At 43.7% G+C, this 14,481-nt stretch overlaps 1 protein-coding gene across 8 annotated transcripts in view; it reads right to left on the reverse strand.

The window, feature by feature from the left end:
- Positions 1-14,481, reverse strand: part of LOC137439901 (plasma membrane calcium-transporting ATPase 3) — a 480,661-nt gene that overhangs the window by 216,515 nt on the left and 249,665 nt on the right. For all 8 annotated transcript variants that reach the window (XM_078768504.1, XM_078768497.1, XM_078768519.1 and 5 more), the window contains exon 6: positions 9,322-9,465. In XM_078768504.1, the coding sequence (XP_078624630.1) occupies positions 9,322-9,465 (144 nt within the window). The remainder of the gene's footprint in view (positions 1-9,321; positions 9,466-14,481) is intronic.

Below are 14,481 nucleotides of genomic sequence, written 5' to 3' on the forward strand. Positions count from 1 at the left end.
CCACATCCACTCACCAAGGGAGACGGAACTCCACACCGGGTTTTGCAGATGTTTGGATGGTGAGACGCATCTCGACGGAATGTGACATTGTGTGATATTCCATCTCTTCCCTCTTGGGATGGATTGGCTGACGAATTTGGAGTAGAGGGGGGATAGAAGAGACAAGACGTAGAGACAGAATTTGTAAAGTGTAAATACAGGGAAGGGCAAGGGTAGTGTAGGCTGACATGGGGGGTTACGAACGGTTAGGGACGAGCTTTCTCCGCTCTCTCTCCCATGCTCCTCATGTTGCATTGCCTTGTATTGTGTGTACCTTTGCGCCCTTTCCTCTGCTGACCCTCTGCTTTGTCTTTCCTCCCCACCCATGGACCCATTATTTTTGTTGAGGGGAGTGTGCAGGAACCCTGAGCTGTGCGGCTGCACTTTAGCGCTGCACTCTGCTACCTCTTGCTGCACCAGTACACCTATGGACCACACGTTCTGTGGCCTGGCACCTTTGCTGGAGCAGACAATTGCTGCAAGCGTAATCTTGCCCCTGCGGACCACTGGTTTTAAGTGGCGTCAAAGTCACGCAGATGGACCATAAGATGGCCCTGAAAATAAATAAAAAACGGACACGGTTTGTGCAATTTTTTTATTCCGGTGTGCCAGGAAAGAAGATCTCCAGGTTTAATTATGGCACACCGAAGACGAAGCAGGAAGACGCAAGACGCAGCAGCCCAGCAGCAGCCAAGCAGCAGCCAAGCAGCAAAAGCCAGCATTTATTGTGAAATGTGCATTTTTGATGATTGTGCATGATTGTGCATTTTTGGTGCATTTATTATGGTGTATTGGTGCAGTGCATTCTGTTTCTCTCCTCTCCAAAATGTCTTTCCCACAAAAGAACAGGTCCTGGGTTGTAGAACTGTAAATAATTAGATTAGTCTTGTAAATAACATGGTCCCCACCGGCTTTATGTATAGTTTGAGAATTATTTCCGTAATTCAGTTAGTTGTGGGTGTGAATCTGTTAGTTAGTACACAACGCAGTAGGTGGGACATATCTAGCGTTGTAAAACTGTCACACACAGGGTGTTAGGTTAAATGTAGAGGGGAACCACATCTAAGTGTCACACGTAACTTAACAAGTAGTCCTGACCCTTGCTCGAAACCGGTCTTGCTGACTTGTGTGGGTTCGGCTCGGGACGAGCCTGGCGAAGGAGGGGGGCAGTGTTGAGGTTTTGAGATTGTACATATAACATCATTAAAGGTTAACGGTTTGCCCCCCCCCCCCCCCCCCCATAGTTAGTCCACAAGCAACACGTAGGCCCACGTAGAGTATTAGTTATGTCATAGTATGTGTAAGAGTAGGCCATTTCCCTAGTGATATCTGCGTTGTGTAAAGAAATGAGCTGAGGTCCTTTTCATTTTGCGGCCACCCTCCAATTACATCATGAGCAAACTCGATCCCGCGCCCCATTTGGCATCCCTCAAGTTTGTTACGCTTTGGCTGCCAGCAGCGTTCGCTGCCCTTGGTTTGCTCAAAACTAGTCGGGTACCACGAGGTAGGCCTGGAAAGAGGGAGGAGTGCGGGGTCCGGGTGTGGCAGAGTCGAGGAGCACGTCAGAGGCGGTGACGGTAAGAGCCATCAGCCAACAAGGGCTCCGAGTGCATGGCGTGATAGGGCGTGGCAAGACGCGTCTAGTACGTTCCAGAGGGTTCCAAGGGCGTGGCAATAAAACCCTTGGCGCAAGGCCCCCACCTCAGTTATGAGAAGGGAGAGGCGCTCATGAGTTCGCAGCTCTGAGTTGAGAAGGGAGAGGCGCTTGTGAGAACTTGTGCAAGAGAACTGTATTGAGAGGGCTGAAGCCAAGCACTGGTTAGAGGATGCAGAGGACCGGCGTGCACACGACAGTGTCGAGAGCCCTTAATTGAAAAGCGCATTGTGAGCGCATACTGTACTATTCGCTTGTTACGTACGCGGCCGCAGCCGCAAGTGTAACCGCCAAAGCCAGCCCTACCGTTCGCCCTGTAATAACCCCGTGCGCGAAAACGACACGCGGAGAGCTCCTGCCGTCTGTTTCATCTGCTTCGCGGTGCGAGTTGGGGACTGGAGAGCAAGCTGCCTGGACGCCATCCCTGGACATGCTGACCTGTTCATCTGCAATCCCCGTGTGAGTGTCTGTGTGTGAACGGGCCCGTTTGTCAGGGGATAAGTATAAGACTGTTTAAGGCTGCACTGTGTTTTCTCACTCTTCTTCTTATTGTCCACAGTGTAAATAAATCGTGTTATTCCTTTCTTCCAAATTCGACCGTTTCAGTGATTTCCTCCATTGGGTAAGCGTGGCACGATTACGAACCGCTTGGATCGGGTTTAGTCATTGACAACGGCTCGGGTCACGGGTTCGCTACCACTCGGCGTATGCACCAACACCCATGATTCGGGCAGGGCTTATTTCCTCGTTTCTGGGCGGCGCGAGTACTTAGGTATTCGTGATTAGTCCTACGACCCTACTTCACGCTGTCCGGGAGGGACGTCATAGGTCCCAGGTCCCGGGTCCCATCGGCTAGTCAAAGACAAGCGGACTAATCCCCCCTTGGTAAAGGGGAAATGCCGGCGCTGTGGTCCGCAACAATATATATTATAAATATGTTATAAATTATAAAATTATAAATATGGATAAATATGGACTGAACTTTAATTCAATGTCTTTTCAACATCTCAAATTTAACAGGATCGCCTTCATATTGGTCAAATGTGTCAGATCACTGAACTTCTGGAGAAACAGAAAATGGACCGCAATTGAAAGTAGGTGCTCAATTTAAACCTTTTTCACCATATTCAACCTTTCTTTAATGCTCGTTCAACGTTGCATCGCATAGTGAGGAAGAGCAAGTTACTTTGGCCTGTTTTGCACAACTGCTACTCTGTGACTTCGTCATAAAAAGGGATTAGAGGTGGTTTATAATTATCAAATTATTACATTTGGAATGCAATTTATTAAAGAAATAAAACTCACATCATTACAGAATTCCCTGATGGGTGCTGCTATAACTAGATAAACTTGGTGTTCCTAATGTCAGGATGTTAGAGCACTTTTGTAGATTATCGTTATTTTAATTATAACCAGCAAATTTATCGTTTTGTGGATGTGATTGGGAAGATTTCAACCCAATTAGGTTGATGAAGTGCAAACATATCTTTGGAATGAGTTCAACCAACAGGCAAATAGTGGAGGACGATAGTGATGGACTGACAGAAATGTCCAAGAAAGGTAATGAAAAATGTTTCGAGTCCTATTAATTGCAGCTGCTGAAAAACATGAAGACTACATTGGGCTGCTTGTGAAATGATCTTCACAGTACACATTACTGGAATTAAAAATCCATCAGTGTAACCGGGACTTTTAACCTTGATTATTGCTTCCACAGGTTACACAAAGGGCATTCATGGAGTTAATCAGTTTGAAATTAAAGGGAATGGAAGGAAGGCCTAGACTCTGGAGGTATGCAAACTCGCCTATTAATCGTTCTAGCCTTGGTTCAAATCCCGACCCAGCTATAAACTGTCAGCCCAGTGATTCACAGGCCGGGCGATTCATTAATGTGTGTGCCCCGTCCCTCAGATAGACTTTAAACTGGGCATCCCATCTGCCGGCATAAGTTGGTGGACGTTAAATATCCCACGGTGCCCTTCACGAAGAGTACGTAGGTCAGCTATTGCCGGCACCCTGGCCAAATTCCAAATTCCTGGCCCACGTACTGCTGCTGGGAGAGGGATAGCAAACCGCCCAGCATGGCCACAGGCCAAGAAACCCCTTCAGCAGAACCAACGCTCTGCATCACAGAGTATGACCAGTACATCGGAGATTTCATGCTAAAGTACACCGACGTCTCCCCATATCTTTGTCTACCATGTGATTCATTCATTCATTCTATATGCAGTCTTGGCTCACCATTGAAAATAAACTAATAAACATATCAGCTTCTCCCCACAACAATTCCACTTTTCCAGTCAAACTTTTTCTACTTTCTAAGCAAACATGCAATAATGAAATACTAGCAAGTTGCTTGGCTACTTCATCTGGAAATTGAATCTGACAGATTGGAACATGGTTACATAAGTCTATTAAACATCCATCCTTGCGTGAGCACATGACAAACCGCAGGATCACTTGAAATCAGATCTTTCAGGACTTGCCGTCATTCTAATTCGCCGGAAAAATGGTAACATCTCTATGGAATGCACGTCAACCTTTTTGACTGTGATCATGTTGGATACAGCTTGATTACAAGACAGTGGATTAAATATTCATCATCTCACATCACTCCCAAATCCATCTTTGCAGTTTGTCGTCAGCATCTGGGACCAATCTTGAGCTCTGATCTCCCTGTGAAATCATCGTACAACTTTACAGATGACTCGGTCTTGCACGAGAGTTTTTCGCCCCTGAGACCAGTAGGTATCTGCTCCATCTATCCCTAATTACTTGCTGATAGTGCTAGAATTCAAGGCTACCAAGACTTGTGTGGTATTTCTTAGCAGAAGTGTGAGGCACAGGACCTTCTTTCCCAAAGTAAACAGCTAATTGGCATTGCCCTCATTGTACATATATTGTACATATATTGGCATTTGTCTTCACATCACTAGCTTCCGTATCTAAAGGTAGTACAAAATGATTCATTAACTAATTCCTGGTTACATCCAAAGAGTATACACCTGCTCAGCGACACTTTTGCAACCTTATGGAATCTCCTCCTGGAAAGGCGTGGTATCATACAGCATAATGTGGTCATCTATCTATAATTCCAGCAATCTCTGTGTGTGTGTGTGTGTGTGTCTGTGTGTGTGTGTGTGTGTGTCTGTGTGTGTGTTTGTTTGTCTGTGACCGCTGTTTCTCGACAACCACGGGTCCGATATACTTGAAACTTGCCAGGTATATTGCTGGGGACCCGAGGATGTGCCTTTTCAAGGTTTTAAATTAATCGCAGAAGTAGTTACCGAGCTATGTCCAAAAAACGATTCAACCAATCAGAGAGCAGCGAGCTATCGCGTGTGCCGAACGTGGCGAACACACTCTGCCTCGGACGGCACATTTGAGAGCGTATTCATTTATTTCACATTGGCAAACTATGTTGCCGCTATGTTGGCGTTAAACTATGTTTTAAAACTAATTAAAACCATTTCATGTAAATAGAGGGGGGGGGGGGGGGGATTGTCACTGTACTCGCAAGCCGTTCGCCGTTCGCTTTGGCGTTGCGAATGGACCAAAACATTTCATGAACCAAACCATTTCATGTAAAGCGTTCGCCGTTCGCTTTGGCGTTGCGAATGGACCAAAACATTTCATGAACCAAACCATTTCATGTAAATAGAGGGGGGGGATATAATTTTAGATATATATATAGTACGGGCATGCCCTAGTGTTCACAATTTTAGTTGTGGCATTGTCTTGGGTTTGGGTTAGCAGGATAGCCATTATGATTTCGTATGCAGCCTTTGGCTGAGATAGCTTGCATCATTGCTGGGAGTGCGGCTGTACCACTGATGTAGTGCCCCTGGTTCCAGTAAGCTGACCTTCTCATTTTGCTGACCTCGGAAGGATGGCAGGATGGGTCAACCCACGACAGGACAGGGAGTCAAACTCAAGACTCCAAGATCTGAAGCCAGCCACCTTGAACGTTAAGCCAACACCAAGCTAGCAAGATAGCTTAGCACTAACATTTGAGCTGTCTAATGTGGGTTTGATTCCTGAACAGACAAGCATTCACCATATGTAGGCTGGGAATTAAGGATTAATGAGTACACAGTAACTCGGAAGGACATGAAGACAGGCGTCCGTCCCATCAATGAAGCATTGCTGGTGGGAGCAAAACATCCCACGTTGCACCTAACAGACAAGTAGACCAAGACATGCTGGCAACCTGGCTACCTCTAAATTCCTAGACTGATTTACAAGGATACTACATCCACAGCATAGCCACATCTCAAATTATGATATGTCAGCAGACCAAATTAATCATCGAAATCCTGTCATCTGTCCATTTACTAGAATAGTGTGTCAATAATATATCACATTCCAAGAATAATATGAAACTAGAAAGCATCTCAAAATGCAAAGACCATCCACGTCTGCAAAACTCAAACTAAACTAAACAAAAAAGATAAAACAAAACTACTACTCCAACAGAATTACAAAAAAAAAAACAGTTGTACATTATATTAATATGTGTTCTCCATAGTCTCATAATAAAGTTTTGTTGAAGATTTTATCTATTTATTTATTTTTTATGTTGAACGCTCCAGTCACAGACTATATAGCACTCATCAAGGCCAGACCTAAAATAAAAGAGAAGGAAAGTGTATGATGAAAAGTGTATGATGTTTGTTTACAAGAAAGGAAGGTTGAAGCTAGCCCAGTAGCTGTAGTTTGAGTGAGACAGAAAGCAACACCAGCAATCCTGACACAGAGTGTAAGATGGTTCTGGGCACCACTTTAACACTCCTAAGTCAGAAGGGTACTACTACCCTGGTACGACTACCTCTGACCAAATGAACCTACTACCTAAAAAAATGATACATTTTATGATAAAAGTTAAATTGGTAAAAATGTTATGGCCTAGACAGACACACAAAATGGGAAATAAAAAAAGCAACACGGAAGCGATAAAAAAGTGTTTCTCATGTTTTACTTGCTGTGGCAGGGCTAATGAGGGCTATTTATAGTCAATATGAATATGCCCTTTCACATTTTCACCCAATTTTTAATTATTTTCTCTCTATTCTAATAACTAGGGCATGCCCGTACTATATCTATATCTAAAATTATATCCCCCCCTCTATTTACATGAAATGGTTTGGTCCATGAAATGTTTTGGTCCATTCGCAACGCCAAAGCGAACGGCGAACGCTTTACATGAAATGGTTTGGTTCATGAAATGTTTTGGTCCATTCGCAACGCCAAAGCGAACGGCGAACGGCTTGCGAGTACAGTGACAATCCCCCCGGGGTTTTAATTAGTTTTAAAACATCGTTTAACGCCAACATAGCGCCAACATAGTTTGCCGACGGGAAATAAATGAATACGCTCTCAAATGTGCCATCCGAGGCAGAGTGTGTTCGCCACGTTCGGCACACGCGATAGCTCGCTGCTCTCTGATTGGTTGAATCGTTTTTTGGACATAGCTCGGTAAGTAATTGTCCGATTAATATGAAACCTTGAAAAGGCACATCCTCGGGTCCCCAGCAATATACCTGGCAAGTTTAAAGTATATCGGACCCGTGGTTGTCGAGAAACAGCGGTCACAGACAAACAAACAAACACACAGAGATTACTGGAATTATAGATAGATAAAGGTTTGTTGAAAATTTGATGACAAAAGCTCAAATAGAAAAAGGTTATGGCCTGGACAGACGGACAGACAGGCAGACAGACATACAGCGACAGCAAAACCCTATCTCCTGCTCCCGGGGAAAAAATATATATGAATGATCGTTTTAAGGCCATTTTCCCCGCTAGAGCGGGGGTTAGCCTTGCGGGCCCCATGACAATCATGGTTCCCTGTTTGAGGCAATGTTTTATGGCCGGATGCCCTTCCTGATGCCAACCCTTGGTCGCCTCTTACGATGCGCAGGGATACGGTGTACCTATTCTAAACCGGGGTACAAACCGTGAGATGGGCTAAATATATTATTTGCCCAAATACTCCATGACTGCTGCATCAAACAGGACAATTTGCTTTAACATATGAATTACAATTTACAGAATAAAGGGAAACCAATTTGACCAATCAAACCATGGAGTCTTTCCTCTCAGAAAACAAGCAATTTCCCAAACTACCTCCGTTGCAAAACTGCATTTGCTTCAGTAAAATTTTAGAGAGCACAAAAAATGACAGGTTCAGACATCTCTTCAGAAACCTTGGAAGAGAGGGAAGTTTACAATGTAGTCAATTACATGGTGAAAAAAAATAAAATGATGAAGAAGAATACATTGATACCATCTAACAACTTTGTGGAAAGAAAACATGCATGCACACATGCAAACCAATATAACCAGATGATGAGCAATGCATGATGAAATGGTGAAGGAAAATTGTTACAACAAAATCTGCTCACACTGGTATGCTAAAATCATAGGCATGTGTTTTAGGAATAACAATTATGACTCTTTGGAAATGACAAAGTGAAGATAAAAACCCAATAATCATGGGCAATTCACAATTCTAAAGAAGATCAAATGAGCAGCTTCTGGCCAGGAAATGGGAAACCCTTCACAACACAAATGTTCCACTTGCTGACATGCAAGGGAGGCATATTTAGCTCAGGATTAAGCCCAGCTGCAGGCACATCAGTGCAAGGAGAGCTCTGGTTACTCAGCAACAGAAATACTAGCGGGAAATGATCACGCTGCGCGACGTACGACTGGGAATGGCCTGTTAGTAACACTTGTTATTACCTTCGCAAAAGCGGAAGGTTATGTTTTGATCGCTGTGTATTTATTTGTATGTCTGTGTGTGTGTATGTTAATCGCATAACTCAAAAAGTATTCAACCGAATTGCATGAAATTTGGTGGGATGATTGGTTATTATACGGGACACATTTGATTAGATTTTGGGAAACAGATTTGCTCAAATTCTGACTATTTTTAACTCGATCGTATTTCACTCAAAGTTATGAGCGACTGAAGAAGAAGATGTCCATCCAGGACGTCATCACTATAACGCGATCTCCCGCGATCATTTCAACCTCAAAAAAAATTATAATTGCAGATTTGACAATAGATGAGGCATATTAACAAACGAATGAAACAGATTTGCTCAAATTCTGACTATTTTTAACTCGATCGTATTTCACTCAAAGTTATGAGCGACTGAAGAAGAGGATGTCCATCCAAGACGTCATCACTATAACGCGATCTCCCGCAATCATTTCAACCTCAAATGAAATTCAAATTGCAGATTTGTCAATCGGGGAGGCATATTAACAGACGAATGAAACAGATTTGCTCAAATTCTGATTTTTAAAAATCGATCGCATTTCACATAAAGTTTCACATCGCATACACTCCCATGCCAAGTTCAGAACAGTAGCTGCGGCGAAGGTATGCGCTCTACCGAGTGCCCGGATTCTAGTTTCACTTTATTTTTATTACTTGGTGTTCTACAGTCGGTCCTGGAGGGCCTAAGGCATCAATTCCAGAGAAATAGCAACATTGCAGTGGTGCAAACGTCATGTTCGTGTTGCTTAGCATTCAATATCCCAGGGGGTTATGGCACTTAAATAAACTAAGCACCAAAACAAGTCAAATGATCAGCAATGGAGCACAAGCCTCAACTAACCTTTCTTGTCCTTTTTCTTTTCCTCTTTCTCTTTCTCCTCATCCTCTTCAACAGCTCCAAGCAGTGCAAAAATGATGCCCGTTTGAGAATTGATCCCTACGGCAGCGACCAACATCCGTCCAGAACCTTCCATCACATGCGTACCTGAGATAATTCAAAACAAAATGCATAAAATTAGACCAAAGGTAAGAGAAAAGGTAAGATAAAAGGTTGCTGAAGATTACAGATTTAAAACAGAATTAGTATTATTTAAAACTAAATAAAGAATAACAGCATGACTCAAAGTGGTAATGCCATATATTTAAGCGATATCAAGTCGAGTCGGGATATTTCCAAAAAGATAAAAAGAAAAACTGAAGCATGATGCATGGTTCTTGTTATTTTACTGTGGGTGACAGATGAAAGTTGTAGTCCAAGAATGGTATTTCATGATTTAATGCCACAGCAGATGCAACATGAATCGATGGTAGACAATCGAGCCAATTCTTCATCTTCCGATGCTCCCGACAGTCATCGACTTTAAAATGAAAAGAAACAGAAAAATACTAGAAGAAAATCATCATTTTTGAACAAGTTCCGTTCCAAAATTACCTCAAGACAAGTTAACTCTCAGTTCCACAAATATTACCAACAACCATTTTGTCTCCCATATCATTTCTGGCATCACATGATCAATCAAATGTAGGGGGGGGGGGGGGGGGATAGGGTGACTACACTGGGTTGAAATCATGTTACAGGCCCAGCATACAGCAACGCATTACAAAAGTCAGTGTTAAGGACAAGTGATTTGTTTGGATTCCAGCCTGGTCAATTCATTCTGGACAAGCTGCTGCTCTACTCAGTAATGATTTGTGGCACTAAATGTGAAAGTAAGGTTAAATCTTAAATGTAAGAGGTCAGTGCAATATACTTGCATGTACCCCGGCATTCGGCACATCCTGCTTCATTCAATTTCCAAACTTGCTGCTGAGGCATACATGGCTGCCTTTATACCTGACTGACTTCCTTAAATCATGCAGTCAATACATTTCCTCTCTACCCCAGTAGAGGGTTAAATGCCCAAAGGTAGTTTTCAGCCGAGTCTTGTGCACCCATTTCCATAAAACTACTCTGATGTTTTCCATGACCTTCTCTTCCTTTTTTGAAGATGACTCCAGATTATGTTGTACAGTATCCCGATGCCACTGACAAGCAGACAGCAGCCATATACTACATGCTTTTCTGTAACCGCTTTGATGTTGGTCTGACAAATGAAACATGCCTTTCAATCTGGATGAATCTTACTTGGGAAGATCATCAAATCGGAACACATATTTCAGCATCAGCCACTGGAAGGTGTTCAGTCTCCTGAGCAGAGACCTCACCATCACCGATGAACTCTCACTGGCCAAAAAATTGAAGAACTAGCCTCCAAATCCAGTTGAAGACTCAACATCCTCTGCCACGCTAAACCATATTCCTTGAAAAAACATCAAGTACTCACAGAGTACAAGGAACTTAGCTGCAGGCTCGATGGAATGCAGCCTGTGTATATTGTGTGTTATGCTGTGTGTTGTCTTGTCACTGAACTACTCCCTCAAACTCTGTATATACCTACCTCTCCAGTGTGCATCTCCTAAGGGGGTTTTTTTTCAATAAAAACAAACAAACATTTTTTTTCAACTTAAAATTTATACTTCAATTGCTGATAAAAAAAATGTAATATCATGAATATTACCAATACATTATTTTGATGGTGAGATGTTTTTAACATAAATTTGAATAATGTGGTGGTGAGGTGTTCTTAATAACATGGTGGTGGGTTGTTTTGAATTGCATTGCAGTGAGGTGTTTTTAATAACGTGGTGGTGACGTGTGTTGAATTACGTCTCGGTGAGGTGTGTTGAATGACGTGGCATGTACAGTCACGTGAAAAAGTGATGTTTACAAGTACACCTCATGTAAAGTTTTGACTTTTTCAACATATGTCAACATACAGCTATTTGATCTTCATTTCAACAATATGGATAGATAAAGGTGAGATAATATAACAAATATCATGAAACATTTACATTTTGTAGTCAATTGTATAATTTAAATAAACATAAATGCAAATTACGCATGTGGAAAAAGTAAGTACACCACTACATTTATCACTACTTCAAATACCTAAAATTAGAATCAGGTGCACCAGCTCAGGTGCAAATTAGAACATCGTTAGAGAGGATCTTGGAGGAACCTGTCTTATTTAAACCTCAGACATTTAGTTTGGTATGCTCTTTGTTGTTGAAGTGTGCGGCGTCACCATGCCTAGATCAAAAGAGCTCTCTGAGGCCTTCAGAAAGAAGGTTATAGATGCCTATGAGTCTGGGAAGGGATTTAAAGAGATCTCCAAACAATTTGAAATCAATCATTCGCCTGTCCAGAAGATCATCTACAAGTGGAGAAGATTCCAAACAACTGCCAACTTGTTCAGGCCAGGCCGCCCCAGCAAGTTCAGCCCGAGAGCAGACCGCAAGATGCTGAAAGAAGTCTCTAAGAACCCCAGAATGTCATCATGGGACCTACAGGTAGCTCTAGCCACTGTTGATGTCAAAGTGCATGAGTCTACCATTAGAAAGAGGCTGCACAAATTTGATCTACATGGGAGGTGTGCCAGGAGGAAACCTTTGCTGTCCAGAAAGAACATCAGGGCAAGACTAAAGTTTGCCAGTGAACACCTAGGCAAAGACCAGCACTTCTGGAACAATGTGCTCTGGACAGATGAGTCAAAGGTAGAGCTGTTTGGCCACAGTACCAGAAGACATGTTTGGCGAAAACCAAAGACAGCATTTGACCACAAGAACCTGATACCAACTGTAAAGCATGGTGGTGGAAATATTATGGTTTGGCGCAGCTTTGCTGCATCAGGGCCTGGGCAGCTCACCATAATAGAATCCACTATGAATTCTTCATTGTACCAGAGGGTGCTTGAGGATAATGTGAGGCCATCTGTCGGAAAGTTGAAGCTAAACCGAAGGTGGACCTTGCAACATGACAATGACCCTAAACATACCAGTAAATCCAAAAAGGAATGGCCGAAAAGAAAGAAATGGAGGGTTCTGGAATGGCCAAATCAAAGCCGGATCTAAATCCCATCGAGATGTTGTGGGGGGGTTTGAAACGAGCTGTGCATGCAAGAAACCCCTCAAACATCGCACAGCTGAAAGAATTCTGCATGGAGGAGTGGGCAAAAAATTCTCCCAGTCGATGTCAGAGACTGGTAGACAGTTATAAGAAACGCCTTCTTGAGGTTGTTTCTGCCAAAGGGGGCAATACCACCTATTAGAGCCAAGGGTGTACTTACTTTTTCCACAGAAGGAAATTACATCTCTGTTAATGGCATCAATATTCAATTAGATCACCTTTATCTATAGATACTGTTTAAATGAAGATCAAATATTGATTTGTCCACATACAGTATGTTAAAAAGATTTTAAAAAACATTTCATGGGGTGTACTTACTGTAGTGAAATTATACTGAAGGTGAACCCGGGAGTGCTCGCTTATCCCACTAAAGTGGCGTCTATAAGACCCGGGACAACCGCGGCGCAAGGACACTCCAGCGACACTTACTGTGACATATAGACCTGTAGTTCGAATTTTTTTTTTTTTTTTGTATGCAAGATCGAGGCTCGTGAAAGAGCGAACATTAATCACACAGAAAGACAAACAGACACATAAAACAAATAACATCGGGAGCGGTAGACAAGATGGGGAGAGAGGGGGAAGGACACAAACACAACATTTGAGAGCAGGGACCGAGAGACATGGAGACATCAAGAGATCTGTGGGAGGGAGAGGGCTTTGGGGGCGAGGCATGAGAAGGGGGGGGGGGGGGGGTGGGAGAGGTATAAACATATGGACACTGCCAGGATTTCCAGGAAAGAAGTTGGAATTTCAAACAAGGTGGATCTGGGGTGAATTAGTGGGGGTAGAAAAGATCAAGGTTATGGATGGGGGAAGATAAGAGATGGTGGTGAACAGCTGTTTTAAAGACCTGGAGGGAGGAGAGGGATTGAAGGGAGTGTGGGAGTTTGTTCCACAGGCGGGAGAAAAGAGGAATGAAAGAGTGAAGGTGAGCAGAGAGCCGAGATTTCGGCAGTTTAACCATCAGAGGGTTGCTGGCAGATCTTGTGCGACCTGTAGGAATATTTGGGGGACAGAGCACAGAAAGAGCTGGGGGAGCAAGGCCGGAGAGGAGTCGGTAGAAGACAGAAAGACCACCTACCTGCCTGCGGTGAGTGAGTGAAAGGCCCTCAGAGATAGCTTCATCGCGGGAGATTCCAATGATTTTGGAATGGTATGTACGCACCTATATGCTGGACTTGCTTGCTTTGCCTATTGATATCGGTCATTTCCCATGTAATACTCCGATTCTGATGTCTATTGCATGAATGTATTTTACAGGATGTTACCACAGATCTAAATGATATTAAACCTACCCAACGTACAAGTCGTGTCAGTGGTTGATTTTCATGACATTTAATATCATTTATATCTACGAAATGGCTGAACCCAAGATGATCATGGTACCGATCCTCGACGCCGACGCACAAGCCGAGGAGTCGGGGTCGGAGTTCACCCACTGGCTCAAAACGCTGGAGAATTATTTCGCAGCGTATGAAACAGAGCCCACCGCCGCGGCTAAGCTGTCCGTGTTACAGTCGAAAGTCCACCACCGCGTTTACCGGTGCATTGCTCGATTTTAGACGTACGCTACAGCTCTGGCCGAGCTAAAGCGAATAGACATAAAGAAACGGAGCGCCGTGTACGGCCGGCACCAGCTCTCTCAGCGGTGACAACAACCTTCGGAATCGATTGATCGCTACGCTCAGGAGCTGCGACACCTCCTTGCGGACAGCGCTCAGGAGGTACAGACACACGAGCAAGTCCAGGATGACCTTCTCCGAGATTCTTTCTTCTCTGGAATCAGCTCTGGAGCCTTGACGCTCCGACTCCTGGAGACCGCGGAGCTGACGTTCACGGAGGCACTACGGCTGGCTCACGTCTTTACGGATGCCCGTGAACAATCTACCGCTTATGACCACCCACAAGTCATGGCAGGGACTTCTCAACTTGCGCGACCGGAGAGGGTTACCGCCGAGGATATGGGGGAGGACTCGACCACGGCCGAGTCTC

This window comes from Myxine glutinosa, chromosome 1 (genome assembly GCF_964187855.1).
Source record: "Myxine glutinosa chromosome 1, kmMyxGlut1.1, whole genome shotgun sequence".
Classification (NCBI taxonomy): Eukaryota; Metazoa; Chordata; class Myxini; order Myxiniformes; family Myxinidae; genus Myxine; species Myxine glutinosa.